The 21,242-nt window shown below is 49.2% G+C and overlaps 3 protein-coding genes and 1 non-coding gene across 7 annotated transcripts; 3 read left to right on the top strand and 1 right to left on the bottom strand.

The window, feature by feature from the left end:
* Positions 1-1,117: 1,117 nt before the first annotated feature.
* TRNAE-CUC lies at positions 1,118-1,190 on the top strand. Its single transcript has one exon. It is a non-coding gene; the product is annotated as a tRNA-Glu (tRNA).
* A 1,784-nt stretch (positions 1,191-2,974) lies between these two features.
* LOC124688019 lies at positions 2,975-4,780 on the bottom strand. Its single transcript, XM_047221734.1, has one exon. The coding sequence runs from the start codon at positions 4,778-4,780 to the stop codon at positions 2,975-2,977; it is 1,806 nt and encodes a 601-aa protein (XP_047077690.1).
* A 604-nt stretch (positions 4,781-5,384) lies between these two features.
* LOC124692873 lies at positions 5,385-18,368 on the top strand. 4 transcript variants are annotated; one of them, XM_047226308.1, is made up of 8 exons: positions 5,385-5,608; positions 8,673-8,964; positions 9,043-9,112; positions 9,222-9,277; positions 17,080-17,155; positions 17,237-17,273; positions 17,650-17,764; positions 18,012-18,368. In XM_047226308.1, the coding sequence occupies exons 2-8, from the start codon at positions 8,681-8,683 to the stop codon at positions 18,220-18,222; spliced, it is 849 nt and encodes a 282-aa protein (XP_047082264.1). In that variant the 5' UTR covers positions 5,385-5,608; positions 8,673-8,680; the 3' UTR covers positions 18,223-18,368. The 4 variants fall into 4 exon arrangements, with proteins under 4 accessions (XP_047082264.1, XP_047082265.1, XP_047082266.1 ...); XM_047226309.1 differs by lacking the exon at positions 5,385-5,608 and adding an exon at positions 7,165-7,864; XM_047226310.1 differs by lacking the exon at positions 5,385-5,608 and adding an exon at positions 8,095-8,162.
* A 599-nt stretch (positions 18,369-18,967) lies between these two features.
* Positions 18,968-20,894, top strand: LOC124690501 (cytosolic sulfotransferase 5-like). The gene is made up of 2 exons (XM_047223880.1): positions 18,968-19,468; positions 20,370-20,894. Exons 1-2 carry the CDS (start codon positions 18,968-18,970, stop codon positions 20,892-20,894), a joined length of 1,026 nt encoding a protein of 341 aa, XP_047079836.1.
* The last annotated feature ends 348 nt before the right edge of the window (positions 20,895-21,242 follow it).

The following is a 21,242-nucleotide window of genomic DNA, read 5'->3' as shown; positions in this document are numbered from 1 at the left end:
GAGTAGATTCGCCGCGCCGTCGAACTCTCCCTCCAGGCGGCGCAGCAGGGGAGGGCAGGTGACGACGCGCTGATGGAGCACCGACGTCTTCTCGTCACCCTCCGTAGGGAGAGGTGGTGCACGGTGCAGGAGTTGCGACGGAGGGAGGTGATGACGGGACAGGGCCGTAAAACGCACGCCGGGTGGCCAGTAGGCTAGGGTTAGATAACTAGCCGTTTTCATTCAAACTTGTAAAATAAAATCAAATTTAAATGAAAACTTTTATTTTCGTGCACTTTTATTTATTTAGGGGACGCGTTTGGGGGACGCGGCTGGGGAGCAACGTTCCTTAAACGCGGCACGAAGAAAACACGTCCCCCAAATACTTGATCCGATGCCGTTTGGGGGACGATTTGGGGGATACGGGTGAAGATGCTCTTATGGAATCTGGTTCTCATCAACCACCTGAAGATGACTTGAGCAGAACTGCTATTGAGCCTATTTTAGCAGAAATTAAAAACCTAGCTAGTGTTTCCTTGATCACTAACTTGAACTTTGTAAAGCGGACTGCCAATTTTTCTCTCATCTGTGACCTGTACGTGAAAGAGGGCTCTCGCTGGATAGCTGGTACTGCATAGCGTGTTGTTTATAGCTTGAGTGTAGCATGCAAATGATTTATTAAGAGGAAATGCTCCTTGTTTTAAAGAGAATGTCAGAACTGCTAGTGGCGTTTGGTCCCTTAATTTCCTTGACGTGACTTCTGCAGCAGATGGGCTTTGGTCATTCCGTACCATTAGTGGCATACCGAGATACAGGGGCGTCCGATCATGGTCATAGACTCGGAACAGAGGATGGACAACACTCAAAGTCTCTTCTGGGATTCAGTAGCAGAGACTTGGAGGCTGAAGCGTACTAGAGGAAGAAACAATCCCTATCTTCAACAGATGAAAGTGCATGATCCGCCTTTGAATCTGCGCGCCTTCACGAGGCAAGTGTTCAATCAGGGTTCAGGGTAGGGTGGAGCGGAGTCATGGCTTTTCTGTTATTAGCGATTTGAGTGAGGATGGTTCTCGTGTCAAAACATGTTTGACATTAACTTAGCTATATTTATGGTTAACTGGTGGAAATTACTCACACATCCGTCGTAGTCTAGGTGGTTAGGATACTCGGCTCTCACCCGAGAGACCCGGGTTCAAGTCCCGGCGACGGAATTTTTGAACCTTTTTTCATAGTATACACAACCAAAACATCAAAAAACCATCTAAGATTACGCTAAGGAAAAGCAATGCTCAAAATAAATAAATGTTAGTTAATAACCTTGATGCAATTTTTTTCCAAATAAAACATGTGCAATAAAAGGTAGATACACTAGCGGTTTGGTCTCATATGCCTGCGCGTGATAAATTACAAACCGCTGGAGGAAGTTGTCCATTTGCGATGACCCTGCCAAGGAGCCTGCCTGTGTCGCGTGCCAAACATTATGTTTTTTGGGCGTCATCGACCTTTCGCATCACACATGGAAATGACTTTTCGAGGGGTACCAAAATATTCTGCCTTATCAGATGGTATATAATAGGACACCAGAAAGTTTTCACATGATGTAAAATAAGGCAGACATTTAAACTTTGAACATTCAAACTTCAACCACGTTCAAGTCCCGGCGACGGAATTTTTGAACCTTTTTTCATAGTATACACAACCAAAACATCAAAAAACCATCTAAGATTACGCTAAGGAAAAGCAATGCTCAAAATAAATAAATGTTAGTTAATAACCTTGATGCAATTTTTTTCCAAATAAAACATGTGCAATAAAAGGTAGATACACTAGCGGTTTGGTCTCATATGCCTGCGCGTGATAAATTACAAACCGCTGGAGGAAGTTGTCCATTTGCGATGACCCTGCCAAGGAGCCTGCCTGTGTCGCGGCCAAACATTATGTTTTTTTGGGCGTCATCGACCTTTCGCATCACACACGGAAATGACTTTTCGAGGGGTACCAAAATATTCTGCCTTATCAGATGGTATATAATAGGACACCAGAAAGTTTTCACATGATGTAAAATAAGGCAGACATTTAAACTTTGAACATTCAAACTTCAACCACGTAAAACTCCTATCAACACACACTACAAACCAGTAGCAGGCTATGCGTGTGTTTGGGGGGGGGATGCTCTATTTTTTACCTTACATCATTTTTTACATTTAGTAAATATAATATTTACAAGTTGTGGTCGTGCCCCCTCCCCGACATGTGCATAGGTACGCTACTGGTACAAACGAACAAATTACTCATTCACGAGGGTGACCCAATCAACGACAGGATAGACTCCACCTTGACGATCATCGTCGAGGTGCCATCCTGTCTGTCTTCTTCGCATGTGCGGCCGTCGAAGCAAAGAACATGTTTTCATGATCTCCAGATACGCCCCGACAAACCTAGGCATGCCTGCCTCATTGGACTCATGGACGATGCGCTACGGCATGGCGAGACGATGTTCCTTCTCCTCGTTGCACAATACCACCTGCACTTCGGGAGAGAGGATTGACGATGTGAATTCAATTCGGTAGGGGGGGAGGTGCCGCAACTAGTAGCGGGAGGGGAGGATATTTCAGCTAAGCGTTTGGGCTGCGTGTTGCTACCTTTTCTTTTCAGCAGCCGTGGTGTGCCCTAAATTTACAGCCCTAGAGGCCAAATATGGGGCATTCCCCCGATTTTTTACATCACCAAAATAGACTTGTCACCTTTTGGAGCACCATTTTAGGCCCCAAATGCCCTTAAAAACTGTTTTTTTGGGCACACAACTTATTTTACAACATCTATTGGAATGCTGTTACATGCATATACATCACATAGACCGATCATATATATGACAATTAATATATATACTTAGGTACTTACACTATATACCCAACAAACGTGATCAAAATCTAATTACTTGATTAGTAGATTAATTAATTGATGTGACCTGTGAGTACTCTTTTGGCTGGCTGGCTCACTCTTGAGTACTCTTGTCGTTGTTCTCGGACGATGAAATTCCGATGCCAACCTGAAGCCACGGCAGTGACTCCCCTGCCACCTTCATGTCCTTGAGGTCGCTAATCTTGGCCTTCTTCGCACTGGTGCTGTCGGCCTCGTCCTCCGTGGCCGCGCCACCGCCGCCACCAGCGGCCGCATCGTTGCGGCTGCTCGTCCTAGTTTTGTTCACGTGGCTGGCGTTGCTGTGCCCTGTCCAGGAATGCACGTACATCGACGCCGGCGCGTTGAGGCAGAGCGGGATCTCGTTGAGCTCGGCGGCCTGTCTTGTGGCGATCGCCTCGGCCGACGGATTTGTTGGCACGTTGAGGTCAAGGATTCGCTGATCGGTGGCGGCGTCGAACACCGGGCGGCCGAGGGTGAGGTGGTGGCACATGGCGGCCATGAGGTGATCTGGAACAACGGGCTGGAGCTTGGCCGGATCCGCCGAGCTGGAGGTGAGCCAGTGGCATCTCTTGTGGCCGCCGAGCGCTTGCCCCGACGTGAAGACGCGGTGGCAGATGGAGCATTCATGCACCTTCCCCTTCTTCTTGAACGGCGAGAAGGCGGATGGTCCCGTCGCGGCGTCAGCGACCGGCATTTCCGGCGCTGGTGTGGCCGCGGCAACCTCGCTGGTGCCCACGTTCACACTCTTGCCGATGTGATTGATGTGACTGTCATCGAGGTAAGGATTCTTTGGTTCTGTAGTGGATGTTTCTCCTAAGATGGCGGTCAAGGACAGTTTGCTGTTGTCGGGTGGATATGGAGGAGGAGGTTCAGTGCGGCTGCTGCTCTCTAGCTTGGCGGCGAAGCACCCCTTGACTTTCTTGTGGCTGGCGCGGTGGCCGCCGAGAGCCTGGTGCGAGGTGAACACCTTCTTGCACGCCTTGCATTCGAACAGGCCGCGCGGCACGGCCGGAACGTGCTGCGCAACCACCACCTGCGGCGCGGGGAACCTCATCTGCGCCGCCAGCGGGGCCACGATGGAGATCGGCTGCGGCAGCAGGAGCCTGTTCCTCTCGTCGTCCTTGCTGGCCGACGCGCACGACTCCTGGTCGGCGTCCGCCACGGCCGCGGCGGGCTGCGCGACGCGGGACGACGAGAGCATGACGAGGCAATTGGCGAGGTCTTCCTCCTCGCTGGACGGGGCCGACTGCTGCAGTTCCGACAGGGTTCCGGCCGCCACCTTGGCGCGGCGCGAGCGTTTCCCCTTGGACCACCCGGACGCCAGCGCGAGGTCCTCGTCGTCCTCCTCCGCGCCGTCCTCGGCCGGGTCGCGCGGCGACGAGGAGCGCAACGAGCCGCCGGCGTCGTCCAGGTCTTGGTCGTCGTCGTCAAAGCCGCACCTGCCGTGGTCGAGCAGCGACTTCCAGGACGTGAACTCCTTCCCGCAGTTCTCGCACACCCGGCAGCTCCGTAGCCGCCCAGGGTTGGCGCGGAGGCCGTACATTCGTTTGGCCGTCGTGGACGGGCTCCCCGCCTGGTGATCTTCGGAGGGTTCGCCGCACGGCGCCGAGACACCATCGTCATCGTCCTCGTCGTCCAACTCCAACGTGCCGTCGTCGTCCTCGGCGCTAATCCCGTCGTCCGCGATCCCGTGCGCCCTCATGTGGCCGCCGAGCGCCCGCCCGCACATGAACCCCTTCTTGCACACCCTGCAGTGGTGCTTGTACGCCGGCGCGGGCGGCGGAGGAGGCAGGGGCGGGGGCGGGGGCGGGCGCGGGATGAGCTGCATCTGGGGCGCCACCACCACCGGCTGCTGCTGGTTCTCCATGACCATGGCCATGATCCGGCGGCGGCGTTTATTCGGGCAGTGGCGCGCATTCGTCGAGCGATCGAAGAGCTAGGACGGGTGATTGGTGTCGTGGCACGTATTATATATAATCTGCATGCCACTGCTAAAGATAGTGGTGCAGTGAACTAGAATAGGCAAGGGGATTGCTTTTGCTTCTACGGCTGCAATGCTTCTCCCTCCCTCCGGACTTGCCCCCTGCATGCTCGGAAACTTGAAAGATTCGTAAGGGTGGTCTCCCTTTTTGTGTCTCCAGGGCTACTACTCTTTTATTTTCTCTCGAGTTTGAGAATATTCTCCTGTTTTTACCCGATTTTGAGAATATTCTCTTGAGTTCTGCAAAGGGTAGTAGTAGTACATTGTTTGTTTGAGGGTGCAAAGGGTTAGTAGTACATACTATTTGCTTTTGTTTTTTGAGGAGAGGTAAGTACATATTTGCTTGCATGCACCGAACGGGTTGAGTTGGCCCATGGGCTAACCAGCCAGCCTTCTGCGAGCCAACTCAGTTGATGCCTAGCCCAAATCTCGAAAAATATGGCCCAACCACGTACTCCGTACTTGAGCCGATCCGGATCTCGCCGTCCCCACCGGCCACCGCACCGCCGACGAAGACACACGCGCGCTCCCCTCTCCCCTTGGCACATCCCGGCCACGCGCGCCACCCTCCACGGCTGGGTTGAGCTAGGCATCTCCCCCACCGGACCACTCGAGTCGACCTGACCTGAGAGTCTGCGCCGAGCGAGAATACCGGCGACCGGCCCGCGGGCAGCGGAGTAGCAGATCAGGCGGGGATTCGCGCACGGTCTGCGCCGCGGCGGCCAGGTATCACGTGCAACTTCTTCTCTTCTTCACACGATTGTAGAAATTCATGATTTTAGGGGCGAGGTCTGAACGGAGATTAGCAGCATATTAAGAGAGTAGCATCAGACACTGACTAGCATATGTGCAGATTAGGGGGGAGATCTAATTTCCTGAATTTCGAGAGATCTGATCTGATCGATTCTTCAACTAACAGCTACTGCCTCAATGCAGATTTGCTATTGTATTGTATTACTGATAATTATTACGGAATTATTGTCTCTTACGTAATGTTAGTTTGTTACTGTATTGGAAAAAACGTTACTGTCATACTTCATATATTGCATTGACAAAAAATATCACAATGACATCTAGAACCTGGCGCGGCCAGTGCTGCGGAGGCGGTTGCATCTGGGTGAATCTCAGGTAAGCAAGTAGCTAGCTGCCGCAGGACTGACTAGTTGTGTCCACACCGTAATCTCAAATATGTTCCGCCAAAACAGTCATCTCAATGACGTATTACTAATTGCAACATAATGAGTGGCATTCCCCTAATGCCATGTTGTAGTGACATATATCATGTATAGTCTCCTTGTGTACCACCCCTGTTCTAAATCCTTAACCTTCCATGTTAAAAATATTTTTAGTCCTGTAGTAGACCCTCGGAGACTGGCATATGGTTAGGTCCTGCAGCTAATTCAGTACGCTAAGATGATTCATGCACTTATGATTATTAGACGTTTATTTGGCTTGTTGAGCTGCGGAATACGGTCACTCATTACTGAGGCCACGTTGTTGGTCCCCTAATGCCATGATGAACTGGGTTACACCAAGCTGGACGAGTAGTCCACGTTGTTGGTCCATATCCAGTGGACGTTGTCTGGGGCTCTGGGCTTCTAGGGAAAGTCTTGACTGCTTAGAGGAAGGCTAACTCCTTCTGTAGAGGCGTGGTCAGCCTAGCAGTAGCCTGGATCCAGTTGCCATGTTCTAACTCCCTCTGCACCATCCCCCACAACAGCTCCAATGGTTGCTTAGAGAGCGCTCCTTGTCCCGTTCAACTGTGGTGCCAAAAAGAAGTGTTTCGGCCATCAGCCAGAGTTGTAGCCATAGAGGCACGAAAAAGCTCCATATCCACCTCTTTGCAGGGCAAGCTCGAGCCTACCCAAGTAAACGTGAGTATATGACAACCAGATGTGATTTGGAATGGGGTTGTGGTTTCATAATCATTTCCCCTCAGCAATTTGCTCAACCAAAGAAAGGGAATTGTTGGTCATTTCGATCTCCACCTGAAATTAGATTGGGACCCTAATTTCAAAGCAAAGATTCAGTCCCAGCGTCCAAATAGAGCATCAGCTTTGCTTATGAAGAAAATCATCAAATATATCTATATATGGTAGACAAAACCAACTTTCTATAGATGATACTAGCATATTTTGTCCTTGTGTGTGTGTGTTAAAGGAGACACAACTTACAATTCGTGTTGTTGCATGGTTTTGCCTGTAGGTTTTTTTTGTTGTTCTATTGTAGTCGTGGACTCCTGGTAATATATCTGTAATTATTAAATTTTGTTCTGTGCATGCAACCAAATTCGACGCCAAACTCCATCCTTTTTTTACCGAGATGTTGGAACCAAGATATATGATCTACATCCGTTTCCCTGTCTTTCGGTTGGCTTGTAATGACTTATTCATCATGGGTAGAACAAATATGGGGTGTATACTTTCTTATTTTCTTGATCAACTTATCTAATCCTTAACCATGTAATTAACTCTGTTTGAACTTTGAACATATGATATTCACATTATGTTGTCATTTTCTCGTAATACTGCTTGAATGATTGTTCAATCCACCAAAAGTTCAATATAATATTTACTGTTGCCGATGTGGATACTTGATAGGAATGATTTTAGAACGTGCTACAAGCTGTTTGTAACCAAGTCCATCATTTTAGAAACTAGGTAATCATTCGTCTTTTGAGCTGTATTTTCTCTACTTCGATCTGCATACTTTTATTATCGTAGTTTTTCACTTATATAATTTGTCATCCATCTCGTTGGGTGGAATATGACATATTTTGGTTTTAATGGCAGTGGATTATTTTGTATCTTGTTTTTGTTTGGGCATAATATTTGTGTAATGAAATGTGCGAATGTTCACTTATGGCCGTCAATTATGATCATTTCCTTCATCAGATGTGAGCTTTATACCCCGTTCCTCCTTCTCCTAGTTGGGCATTTGGATTGACCTGGGGAGTTTGGTCTGCATTTTATTTTGGATTGGGTAATGAACCTTTGTCCGAGTTGATTTGACTGGACTTATGTAACTGAAATTGGAACACCATCCATCTGGAGCTACACTGCTTCAGTCATTTGGTACTGCAACTGGAGCTGCAGCTCTTGTTTTAAAATTTTGTAGTCCAGATTAGGTTTCTGCTGCTCGGCGCAGAAAATCTTGTTCTTTCCTTAGTGGGCAGATTGGTGATCACTGATCAGCATACGTGTTCTTTCCAGGCTGCCATGCCAAACAATTGGCGTTGACCATGTGTTTGGACACTGTTTGGATTGGAGCCCACTATTTGGTGTGCCCATGCTCGCTTCAGCTCTGCAATACAATTTTATGCCAATGCTTCGGCTAGATGTGGGCGGCTTAAAGCCACACCAATATTTGGGCTCTCCCTTGCATTGGCAGAGCCATCCAAGGCAAAAATCAAACAGACACGGTTTGGTAGCAAAGTATTTTTGAAGTATTTCAACAGTACTACAGTTTTTTAAAATACCACAGTTTCAAATACTTTGATGTGTTTGGCTGTGACTAAAGACTGCATTATTAAATATTAATACTTCATTATGCCTCAAAACGTGCTATTTTTGAAGTATTGGAAAAACAACTTTAGACCTCTTTTTCTGAAACTGAAGTATTGCCAGGGGATGCATAAAATACTATGGTATTGTAATATTTCAGTTTTAGAAATACTTTGTTGCCAAACTAGGCCTTGGCCTTTTTTTTGTGTGTTTTCAGTAAGTCTTGTATGTCCAGTTATTGCTTCATTCGTAGCAGCATGGTAAATCCACTGAATTGACCCATGCAGATATTAGGATGGATGAGGTCACACAAGCTGTTGAAAATCTGAAAAAGGATTGGAGCCATGTAGTTACGCAACTTGAGGTGTGCATTGCTGCAATTGAGTCATGTGGGAAGATGGGAAAAGGGACAGAGGAAGCAAATTCTCTTCCTAGGTTGAATGGTTCTGCGCAGGATGCACTGCAATTACTCAATGCACAACAGTGCAGGCTTGATCTTCTAGCAGAGCAGCTACCCAGTTTTGAAGAAGTGCAGTCTGGCCAGGCAACCTTAGCGTCATGGAAGGAACAATATCAAAAGTAAGCTATTCGTAGTTTCTTTTCTTATTATTTGTGCTTTATCCTTAGTTTATGTACCAACTAATTTCCTGTTTGCAGGCTGCGGACGAGCCTCAGGAGTGCTAACTTACAAGCGAAAGAGAACATTAAGAAAGCTGCGGAAGAAGAGGTGTGTGATTTCTCTTCAGAGTATTCTCCATTATTTTGATTGCTTATTGCCTTAGCAATACATGCCTGTAATCTAAGGCACTCTCACGTTTTAATTGTGCTTTCTTCAGAGGAAGCTGCTTCTGGGAGGAGGAGAAGAGTCCACCATCCGGAGACGCAATCTCCAGTAAGTTGTTCACATGAAGTCCTTTTCCTGTTGTTAAATATTAGGATTATCTGAGTCGTTAGCTGCAGAATGTGTTTGATGATCTATTCAATTTCATGGCAAGTCCTTGCAAACGTAGAAAAATGGTCCACAAGGGCATCTGTTGTGAATTTAGTTCTGAAGGAATAAGTTTATCCCCCCAACTGGGACTATTGAAAATATCTACTTAACTCATCAAACTATTTTGTCTTATTTACACGATGGTGCTTTAGCTGTCCATTTTTGTTGATGTGGTGGTTGTTTTTGCCACACAGCAGCTTACATCACGGGATATTAAGCAAGGGAAAGGCTGCCTAGAAATTCCCCTCCCCTGACCCCACAATGTCTGGGAGCTTTCAGCAATGGGTACTTCCTTTCAGAAGGGTGGGCCTGGTGTAGTGGTAGAGTATCTCCACTTGTGTCCTAGAGGTCCTGGGTTCGAATTAGCCTCTTTGCATTAAAAAGCAAGGGAAAGGGAGCCTAGAAATTCCGTTCCCCAGACCCCTCAAGTGTGGGAGCTTTCGGCACTGGGTACACTCTTTTTTTAGCAGCTTACATCACGGAATATTTGTCAGGGCAGCATAGTAGTCAATAAGTGGCAGCAATTCTATACCTAATAATAAAGAGAGAAAAGTTTCTCCCCAAAATTTTCATCTGTTTTCCCTTTACCCTTATTTTCGATGGAAATTACAGCATGCGCTGCGTGCCCGGTCGGGTCTGTGCCACGAGGAGGGCCTGCTTCCTCACCAGGTGTCCCGTGATCAGCACCTACAGCTCCATAAAGATTTTAAGAAAACTGGTACGTTTGGTTGCATGGGACAGTTCAGAATTAAAGAAGGAACTCGAGAGAGGAAGGGTAGGGGATCAGATGGGGGAATCGATCCATGGATGAATTTGGGGAAATTGGTGACCACCAAGCCAGTGCTTCGCTCCTCCTCCTTTCCTTCCCCACATACGTGAGCTTGCACACCCGCAGCCATCCGTCCAATTCCGCGCCTGGGCACTCCTCCACCTAACCTGCAGCTAGCTGAGCCAGAAGGCGTTGCGGCTCGGGTCCCTCACCAGGAGCAGGACGAGCTCCGTGAGCGAGGCCACAAACTCAGGTCGTCTTGCAATAGAGAAGTCCAGATACCGCCATGGGTAGCTGCTCCTCGGCACGATGTCATTGGCGACGTGACCGTTGCTGCTGTCCTGCCAGAACCCAGAAACCCTTGGCCTTGTCGGCCTGTCCTTCCATGCCTGTTTGCTGCTTCTCACCAGGAGTGTCGCCGGCAGGGACAACATAAGGCTTTGCCAGTTTGGTCATCAGAGTCCACCATGGATTCCAGTTCAGTTCAAAGATTCATCTGTCTGCATGGCACAGAGACAACGCGGCAAGTGCATAATATGAAACTACACAAATGGACTTCAGAGTCACATCCCATGGACATAAGGACATACAGACTCTTCATACTGGCCGAAACTTTAAAAAGGACGTACCCAGTGCTGAGAGCTCCCGCACTGTGCGGGGTCTGGGGAAGGTGTTAGTGGCCCTCACAAAGTGCAATGTGAGGAGACCGTGACTCGAACCTGGGACCTCTCGGTCACAGGCGGTGAGGCTCTACCGCTGCACCAGGCCCGCCCTTCTGGCCGAAACTTTCTAGTTCTATTTTTTTTTGTAACAAACTAAACTTTCTATACCCTTTGTCTAATAAATGTAGTGGGTTGATTTTTTTTTTGACGGAAGGCTCAGGATGAGCCTGGCTTTAAATTAATGAAGCCACACCGGCAGAGTACACATGACACAACAAGACAGACAACATGAACGATCCATACATGCTCCTATCCGAGCAAAGCATCAACAACACCTACGAAAGGAGTCGCCCCAACGAGACCTCTCGACATGCACAACGAACTAGTCCAACACAAGGGAAGAACATAAGATGGAAAAGGAAAAACTAGCTCGACACGGTCCGCCGACGAAGATCCTCACGTCGGGCGGTCCCGGATGTTGGCGTGGAGCGAGCGAAGTCTCCCGATCGCCAACTCCAACGCCTCGCGGTCCTGCCGCCTAGCCACTGGCTTCCACACTCGTAAGTACATCAACATTTTGTATAAAGCGTCGGCGGGCTGCGAAGGAAAAATCCCCTCAATGGTAAACTTGTTTCTAATGTTCCAAAGCCCCCAAGAAAGGGCCGTACAAAGCAAATCCAGAGAACCCTTTTCGTTTGGCCTACGAGATCATCCAGAAGCCTATAGAGCTCCGCAAAACAGGTAGGGTTCCAGGCACAATCAAGCAGTTCCCGAACTGCACTCCACATGAATCTTGCCAGAGGGCAGAGGAAGAAGATGTGGGCGGTGTCTTCCAAGTCCGAGCAAAGGGCACATCGCCCCGACAATGGGCCCCTTCTCCGGCGGATGTTATCATTCGAGGGTAGGCGTTTCCGAAGGAGTTGCCAAATGAAGATGCGGATTTTCATGGGCACCTCGATCTTCCAGATGTCGCTGAAATGCTTACGCGGCGTCCCCTGGCAGAGCTTCCTGTATAAGGATTTGACAGAGAACTTGCCCGAGGGTTCCAGGGCCCGGGAGATGATGTCCGGGCCATCGGATAGTTGCGTCCCAGCAATCTCCGTCAGAAGGAGCGCAAGTTCATTGCGGGCAGGGGATCCCAGGCCTTGGCGAAAGGCTGGGGTCCCACCCATCGCACTAAAGCATCTGGACACCGTGATCTGCGGGTCCGCGGCGATGGAGAAGAGTGCGGGGAACCGGGAGCATAATGGTCTCGACCCTTGCCACCAGTCACTCCAGAAAAGAGTGGAGGATCCACTACGCACCTGGTGTCTCGCTCCAAGGCGAAACACCGATTTGATTTTTTGGATCGCGTTCCAAAATTGGGAGCCCGATTGATGGGAGTCCACCAGGAGATCCTTCGATCTGAGATACTTATTCCTGAGGATCTCAGCCCAAAGCCCTTGCTCCCCAGCATAGAGCTTCCAAATCCATTTGGTCATGAGACAGATGTTCATGAGCCTGGTGTCGATGATACCCAATCCCCCAAGGACTTGGGCTTGCAAAGCGCTTCCCATCTAACCCAGTGGTACTTGCGCCTCGGGCCATTGGCTTCCCAGAAGAATCTGGCCCGGTGTTTCCTAAACACAGCGTGGACGCCCTCTCCCAAGAGGTACACCCCCATTGCGTGTAGAGGCAGGTTGGAGAGGCAGGCGTTGATGAGGGTCAAACGTGCTTCGCGGAAGACATGAATTTTCCCATCCACGGGTCCGCTCTCCGACCCACCCGAGTAGTAAGAGGACCCCAGTCCGTAGCCGTCACGGCGCGATCGCTAATGGGGAGCCCCAAGTAGGTGAAGGGGAACGTGCCCCTCTTGCAGTTAAGCATGTTTGCAATCGCAACCTGCTCATGGTCAGTGGACCCCAAAACCATGACCTCACTCTTGTGGAAGTTAATGCGAAGGCCGGACATGTTCTCGAAACAGAGAAGGAGGAACTTGAGGTTCGCAAGTCCAAGCGCTTACGGTTGGAGCATGATGATCGTATCATCGGCATATTGCAGGTGGGTGATACCCCCTTCCACAAGGTGCGGAACCAGCCCTGCAATGTGCCCAGCCCTCGAGGCTGCCTGGAGGATGGCAGCCAGGGCCTCAACCGCAAAGTCAAAGAGGAGAGGGGAGAGCGGATCCCCCTGGCGGACGCCGCGACCATTGCGGAAATAGTTCCCGACTTCCCCATTGACCGTGATCGCCGTCTGGCCCCCCGAGACCAGACTCATGGCGCGATGGACCCACCCCAGGTCGAAGCCTTTCCTGTGAAGGACTTCACGAAGGAACTGCCAGTTGACACGATCAAATGCCTTCTCGAAGTCAAGTTTAAGGAAAACTCCCCTGAGTTTCCTAGACTTGGTCTCATGGATGATCTCCTGAAGGGATACGATCCCCTCAAGGATGTGCTGGCCCTTAATGAAGGCGGATTGCGCGCGACTGATGACACGGTGAGCAATAGGTGATACACGGATCGCGTAGGCTTTGGCGACGAACTTAAAGATCACATTAATGAGAGCAATAGGTCGGAACTGTCGTATATCGTCAGCACCCTGGACTTTCGGAATCAGTGAAAGGACTCCAAAGTTGAGTCTCGCAATGTCAACGCGCCCCAAGGCGAAGCCATTCAGGATGGCAAGGATGTGGGGTTTAGTTAGAGACCAGAACTTCTTGAAGAAGATCACCGGCCACCCATCAGGCCCAGGTGCCGTCTCCACTCGCATACTAGCAAGCACCTTGTCCAGCTCCTCCCCGGTGAAGGACAACATAAGCCCCTCGTTCTCCTCCTCTGAGACCCGCCCCAGCTGATCCCAAAGGGTAGTGGCGAGAGAGAAAACGCGGGTCTCCCCGTCCGCACCCATCAAGTTGCGGTAGAAGGTGTAGATATGGTCTTGGAGGGCATGCGGGTCCGAGATGACTCCTTCGTCGGAGACGAGTCTCGAGATCATGCATTTCCTCCTCCGGCCATTAGCCATCGCGTGGAAGAAGGCCGTGTTGGCGTCCCCCTTGAGCAGCCAATTCAGGCGGCTCCGCTGCCTCCAGTATTCCTCCTGGGTACGGGCTAGGTGGGTAAGCTCGCCCTCGAGGTGATAGCGAAGGGCCTAGCCTTCGTCATCAAGGCCCGAGGTGTCAGCCATAGCATCTTGCTTTTAGTTCACGTTAGCTACATTCGTTTTAATAGAAAGATGGGAAAGGCTAGGTTAGCAGAAGACTATGCTTGTGCCACAAACTTATTGCTTCGGAGAAGCATTTGGATCTAGGCAAGGAGGGAGTCCTTAAGATCGCGGCCCTCTTTCCCGAGGTTGGCTCCCCAGCCTCTCAGGAACTGACGAATCCCCGCGGAGCTCTGCTGCCAGGTGTCAATAGGGTCGAGGGGGGCGCCCAAGGTCCCTTCCAAGGTGCGCCACTTGTCAGAGACCAGCTCCACAAAGTCCGGTCTCTCAAGCCAAGCCTGTTCGAAGAAGAAACGAGGGCTACGCTTCTTGAGTTCCTCCCCGGAGCTCAAGATTAGCGGGGCATGGTCAGAACCGATGATGGTTTCCGCCACGAGGGAGCAGAGTGGGAAGAGTATTTCCCAGTCCGGGGAGATGAATACTCTGTCAAGGACACATCTGACGGGGTTCAGCTGTTTGTTAGTCCAGGTGTAGCGAGCGCCGCCCCTACGGACTTCTCGCAAGGCAAGATTGGCGATGCAATCGTTGAAGCGATGCACCCTAGGCCAGTCAATGTGGCAGTTGTTCTTGTCCTCCGCCCCTCGGATGAGGTTGAAGTCCCCACCAACAACCAGGGGAAGGTCGCAGGCTTCAACCGCAAGGGTGAGTTCCCCCAAGAACTCCTGAGTGCGTCGGTGGTCAGCTGGTCAGCTGGGCCGTAGACGACAAAGAAGGCCCACTTTGCATTATTGTCGAGCTGACGCACGTCGACACGGATGAAGAAGGTCCCCTTAGCCCACCCCAGGACCTCAAAGGAGTCTTCATTAACACCCAGGAGCATCCCTCCCGAGCGCATCGCACCAAGCGAAACGGCCTCGCGGATCAATACCCAGAAGGTCCGCGGTGGTGAACTGGGCTTTGATCGTCTTCTGGAGCCCCTCAAAATCAAGGTGCTCGCGAGTAAGGAACTCACGGATCTGGGATTTCCGTCCAGGTGCGCCAAAGCCCCGCAGGTTCCAAATGCCCGCACGCATCAAGGAACCTGTGACGACCTCCGTCCACGACGGGATGCCACCGAGCGATTGGCCGCTCTCCTCCTAGTGGTCATAGGTGAAGGCGGAGCAGGAGGGGTCCCTACCCCTTCTGACAACGGAGCCGTGGTAGCCCCTGCTACCATCGGGGGCTCAACGAGCGAGTCCGCAGCCGCCTGGGCCAAGGCCCGGTCTGCAGTAAGCAGCGTGGGCCAACGCCGCTTGTGCCTCCTCCTTAGCTCGGATGAGCGAGAGGGTCTGTGCAGTCGTCCCGGATTCCAGCATAAACGCAACTCGGGTTGATTCGGTCAATCCGCATCTCTATTTCTCCCCCAACGACCTATCTGCATTCCTTTACTCCTGACCCTGAGGGAGGCAAAGGTCTTCTCGGAGTGGGGTGAGGTGGCGATGGTGGCCCATGGCTTTGCTGGCGTTGGCGCACGTGTACCAGATGGTCTGGCTGAAGCGGTGGACAGAGGAGGCACTGGCGTCGCGCCTAACCGTGGAGCACGCTGAAGCTGGCTGGTTTCTGCAACATGCAGCAGCTGTACCAACAAGAACATACTCCGTGCGCCTTGACGACACGGATTTTTTGCCTCTTTCGTTAAAACACACCAGTATGTTTACTACTCCTTCAGTCCCACAAAGGATATTTTAGATTTTTCTTAAATAAAATATGTCCTCTTCTCCGGTTCTCCCTCATCCTGTCTACTGACTTGCCTGTCAACCCCATGAACTGCCTGCTAAGTCAAACTGCAGGGCACAACTGTAACAGTATTGAGGAGATCAGAGATTTAGGTAAAGATTTCAAGCACATATCCTGTCTAGGAGCATGCCAGTACACAAAATCATCTTTTTTGTATGGAGATATCCGATCAAGGATGCCTTTTTTTTAATTGTAGAAGCATCGAATACCCACAGCCCGGCAGGGTAAATGGGTACCCATGGGTAAAAAATACCCGCGCTTACAACGTATCAAATTATTCAAAAAAATATGAAATGAGGTAAAGCAATACTAAATAGTGTTCTAATCCTCACTAACCTATCGACGATTGTCAGATCAGAAAGCGCGAGGTTCAACCAAGCAATGTGAAGGCGGTTAGGGGAAAATTAAGTAGTTCAAAACATTACGGCTGCCCACTTGTCAAATTTATATGGGTAAATGGGTACGTGGGTATGAGTTGTACAATCCCATACCCGTACCCGCTCTGCCCGATGGGTATGATATTTTCCCGTTTACAAACCCATGGGTAATATTTTGTCCCATACCCGTATTTCTATTGGGTTTTTACCCGACAGGTAAACGGGTCATGGGTACCCATTGCCATCCCTACCCACAGAAAATGATGAAGAACCTCAAGTAACTGAATCCAGTTGCAGGGTCAAGAAATTGAGCAATGAAAATAAGAACATGCCTGGAAAGAAAAGAGAAGTGCATAAATTTTGTCACGGCTCGTGCTTGAATGAGGACTTTTTCTTGCTCAGCCGCTGGAGGGATCACCAAGCTTGGTGGCATGATAGGCACAACCAAACAGATGGCGTTGTTGGATTCCACAATGAGCTAGCGCAAGGCATCATTGGAGCCTTGGAAACAGCAGGTGCACACGACAGGACAGTCAGCTGGCTTGTTTTGACCATATCGCATTAGCAGCAGCACCAATTACCATGCATTCTTTAAGCTAATTCGAGTCCCTGCAGGCATTTTTGCACTTGCTAGGATAGTGCAGTCTGGAGGGCAATGTGTGCAGTGATGGAGGCAAAGGAGCCTTGAACTCATGATATTTCTAAGGTGATAGGCATGGTGATGTTAACCGCCGATATGGACAGGGGAGGGGATAAAAATAACTTACTCCTTATGTAAACTATGTAATGTGTTAATTCAGTTAGAAATTGTTGTGTTAATAAAAAATAGTGTTATTTGGTTAGGTCATCACCTCAACATTTTTTTTTCTTCGATGAACATAAAGTGATATTACGCCAATCAAAGGGCTACCTTCTTAGATCCATTATGAAATTCTATAGTTTATGTTTGTGTAATGAATACTAACCTAATAAATGATACAGGACAAAAGCCGGGATGACATCCGCTGCAGAAAGTATTACTGAGAGCCTACGCCGATCTCGGCAAATGATGGTTCAGGTTAGCACTCCTGCTTGGTTAATTGATATGATGTATGCTAATAATTTTTTGTCGTGAGTTGATATTTTTTTATGTCGACAGGAAGTGGAAAGAAGTGCTAATACCTTGTCAACCTTTGGTAAGTTTCTCTGTGATTAAGCTTGTGTTCAAGAAGCTCTCACATGTATGTTCCCTTTCTGGAAAGACTAAATTCCAAGCTTTGCTCACATCTCTTGAACAGTAATTATTTGTTTCTTTCTAGTTATTCATGTGCTGGACAAATAAAGTATGTTCATAGATATTTGAGATAGCTGTAGTTGGCAACATGCATTTGAAGTTGAGCTTTCCTCACAAATTTGCTGTTATTCTACGATAGAAACTTTTGGTTATTATTAAGAAACTACGGCAGTCATGTGCTTCTAGTTGCGCATAGGAACTATTCTTCTCTGCTACGGCAATGCATTTTCCGAACTATCAAGGCCAAGTTTTGTGAGCTAATTTAAACATTTATTCAGATGAATCAACAAGTGTGCTTCGGCAAGCTGAAGGCGAATATCAAGGACACCGCTCTTTGCTGATGCGTACCCGTGGTTTGCTCTCCACGATGCAACGACAAGATGTTCTTGATAGGTAGGTGGCATCAAACTTTTTTGGAGTCCGATTTTGTATGATATGGTTTTAGTGTCTGCACTATATTCTTGATTTTTTTTAGGTGTGCATACCCTCCAATTTTTCCCTGCATCCGCCACTGGTTTAAGTGATATACCTACAGCTGTTGTGCTATGCATCTGTTTTTTTTTACTTGCAAGATAACTTTCTTCTTGTGTAATAACAGTACTGTCTGAGCTGTGCCAATTGCTAATTATATCTGTTTCAGGATCATCCTGACTATTGGGTTCCTCATTTTCTCCTTGGCGGTCCTTTATGTCGTCTCAAGACGTATTGGTCTGCTGACACTGCAAAGGAAGCTGGCCGATGCCATCAGATCAGGCTCAATATCAGCCGAAGACATCGTGGCTAAGGTGCACCATGGACCCGCCCCAGCGAATGCTCCTCCTAGTGTTCCTCCTGTTTATGATGAACTGTGATTGACTTCCATGCATTGTTTATACATCAAGAACAAGCAAGTTACCTTTGATATTCTTTGTACATGTTGTCTAGATGTTGTATGAAGAAGCTGTACCGGTGCACCGACCTGCTGTCAGACTTAAGTTGAACACCCCAGTTCTGTTCACATCCATTCGTTGAGTCAAATCTCCTGCCGGTTTTAGGATATTGTTCAGTAATCAGCATTAAGCTATCTCGTGTGGTTGTTCTTGCTCCAGCTCTGAATTAGAAGCTATATTCTACTCCCATGCGATTCGTGCGTGTCTATCCCTCTAGCCCAAGAAACTATGAGCGTGGCCTTAATTAATCTGCGCTCCTTGTCTCCTGGATGACGCATGAAGATTTTGGTGGCTAAATTAATTTGCACATCTACAGGAAAGCACACGATCGGATCGTATCTCTTGCGTAAATATGCAATGTCAACTACGCTGGGAGCACAGCGAAATGAGCCAATGATAGAGGCGTGTATGTATGAGCTTGATTGGATTTACAAATTCGTCCACAAAAGCAGCTGCGTGAACAGCTAACTGCTCGTTATAGATAAGTTTCCTGCCCGATTTGCTGAGTTCACGAAGCGATCCTTTCGTCAAACCCGCAAGAAATGAACTGGACAAAGCTAGCAAAGTTGACTAAGCAAGACATTTAGTGTATAAATGTGCACTAAGCTCTCTATCGGTTACACAATACAGGTTACAGCACCATAGAAGCTACATTGCAAGTTTCGTCATGGCCCCTCCCTCCACCCATCTGGCCGCCGGTGTCTTGACGTCAGAAGCCAAGGACGCAGAATCCCACAAGGAAACCTACGAGCAGCTCGCGCAGGTGGTGTCGTCCACCTACGAGGCCGCCGCCAGCGGAATCGTCATGGACTTCCACCGCCACCCGGACGGCTGGTACACGGCCCTGCCGGTGATGGTCGGCGCCCTCGTCGCGCACAGGCACTTCGAGGCGCGCGACACCGACGTGCTCGTCGCCACCATCCCCAAGTCCGGGACTACCTGGATCAAGGCGCTTCTCTACGCGGTGGCGCACCGCACCGTGGACAGATCGTCTATACTCCAGCAGCTCACCTCCCACAACTCTCACCACCTCGTGCCTTCCCTCGAGACACAGGTGTACACCAAGGAGCGGATCCCGGACCTCGGCGTCCTCCCCGCGCCGCGGCTCTTCGGAACGCACATCCCCGCCCAGTCGCTGCCACCATCCGTCGCCGCCTCGGGCTGCAAGGTGCATTTCTAGCTACGGTGGTTTTTCTTCTTCTTTTTGAAACATCAAGAATTCAAATGCTTTCTACTACCCTTGCAAGCGGTAAAGGCTGAAAACAACAAAAGATGGTGCAATTTCTACACACAAAAGGATCTTTTAGTATGGGTTCCTAATGAAGCATGATGGCCATTGATTGAGAAGAGGGTTGGAACATATGCGTAGGATAAATCCTAGGACTTTAAACACGCATACCTACACTCCCGAGATTACATTGCCTAAACATTTTCCCGGCTAAGTTTCACATCCTAGCTTCATCTTTGATCTTCCCAATAATTGTTGGTGTTGGGGACACGTGGTTGCATAAGACCCTTGCGCTCTCTTCTCTTTCCAAACCTCCCAACATACAAGCATAGGCACCTACGCCATTGCCATCCTACCGTTGCCATGCATCAGTGTCATAGTCATCCACCAATCTTGAATGGTAGCTTCGTCTGCCCAAAGAGACGTGTCTATGTCATGTTGGCCAAACTAAGGCAGGATTGCATTCCAAATTTGGATGGTGAAACGGCACTTGTAGAGGAGATGAGAGGCCGGCCGACTCTTGGACTTCATTGCACAAATGGTAATTTTTCACAATTTGGCTAACCTATTCGTATCAAACGATCTACCATCCAAATTCTATTGCAGAACCAACGAATCGTGACATTGAGGGGTTTTTGATTGTGGATTCAAATTCCATTCAAATTCCATCTTGTAGGTCGAGGAATAGGAGTAGTTGCCATCGTTAGTGAATTTCCACCTTATGGTGTTTTTGACCCCAAGGGTTAGATGATAATTGGAAATTAGCTACGAATGGCTATGACGGTGCGCTTGTGCCACAACACCAATTTTGTACTGAAAAATAATTCTATTATGCATGCAGGTGGTGTACTTGAGCCGTGACCCGAAGGACTGTTTCGTGTCGTTGTGGCACTTCATGAACATGCTGACCCCAATGGACATCGACGAGGCGCTCGGCATGTTTTGCGACGGGGTCTCGCTGTTTGGGACATTTTGGGACCATGTGCTGAGCTACTGGCGGTGGCACGTCGAGCGGCCCGATCAGGTGCTCTTCCTCACCTACAAGGAGCTCACTGCTGACACGCTCGGACAGCTGCGACGCCTCGCCGAGTTCATCGGACGCCCCTTCACGCCGGAGGAGAAAGGGACTGGGGTGGACAAGGACATCGTGGAGGCCTGTGCCATGAAGAACATGGTCAAGCAGGAGGTGAACCAAACGGGGACGACCGAGATGACCGAGATTCCCATGCCCAACGAGATCTTCTTCCGACGCGGTGTGGTCGGAGACTGGTCCAACTACCTCACGCTGGAGATGGGCCAAAAGGTCGATGAGATTACCAAGCACAAGTTCAAAGGATCCGGCCTAATGCTGCCAAAGGAAGTCTAGCATTCCACATGTTCGTTGTAAGGCTTTTACCGGTCTTTGTTGAATAAATAAAATACAAGTTATATGCATCACTTTGATGCAAAAGCTGGGTAATTCCCCTTTTAGGAAAATGTGTGCTTTTACTAACATCACATTTCGTTTTTAAAAATGTTTACCTTTATTTGCTTGTTTTTGTTATGTACTGCACCTTCCGGGCGCTTGCTTGGATGAGTAAATCCTGCAATGTTGACCAAACGGGACAGTACTAACCAGCTATGTTCTTGTTGTGTACTGCACCTTCCGACCGCTTCCTTGCCAGAAGAAAAACCTGCAATGTTGATCAAATGGGAGACGACTAACCAGCTATGT

The sequence above is a fragment of the Lolium rigidum genome, chromosome 2 (assembly GCF_022539505.1).
Source record: "Lolium rigidum isolate FL_2022 chromosome 2, APGP_CSIRO_Lrig_0.1, whole genome shotgun sequence".
Lineage (NCBI taxonomy): Eukaryota > Viridiplantae > Streptophyta > Magnoliopsida > Poales > Poaceae > Lolium > Lolium rigidum.
The sequence above is the reverse complement of the archived record's forward strand: the minus strand, read 5'-3'. Positions and strand labels throughout refer to the sequence as shown.

Excerpts from the sequence above, each read along its gene's own strand:
- LOC124690501 (XM_047223880.1), top strand. The coding sequence starts at position 18,968 with ATGGCCCCTCCCTCCACCCATCTGGCCGCCGGTGTCTTGACGTCAGAA. Across the intron at positions 19,469-20,369 it reads TCGCCGCCTCGGGCTGCAAG|GTGGTGTACTTGAGCCGTGA; the intron begins GTGCATTTCTAG and ends TTATGCATGCAG.
- LOC124692873 (XM_047226307.1), top strand. The coding sequence starts at position 8,201 with ATGCCAATGCTTCGGCTAGATGTGGGCGGCTTAAAGCCACACCAATAT. Across the intron at positions 8,304-8,672 it reads GCAAAAATCAAACAGACACG|ATATTAGGATGGATGAGGTC; the intron begins GTTTGGTAGCAA and ends TGACCCATGCAG. Across the intron at positions 17,156-17,236 it reads CTCGGCAAATGATGGTTCAG|GAAGTGGAAAGAAGTGCTAA; the intron begins GTTAGCACTCCT and ends TTATGTCGACAG.
- LOC124688019 (XM_047221734.1), bottom strand. The coding sequence starts at position 4,780 with ATGGCCATGGTCATGGAGAACCAGCAGCAGCCGGTGGTGGTGGCGCCC.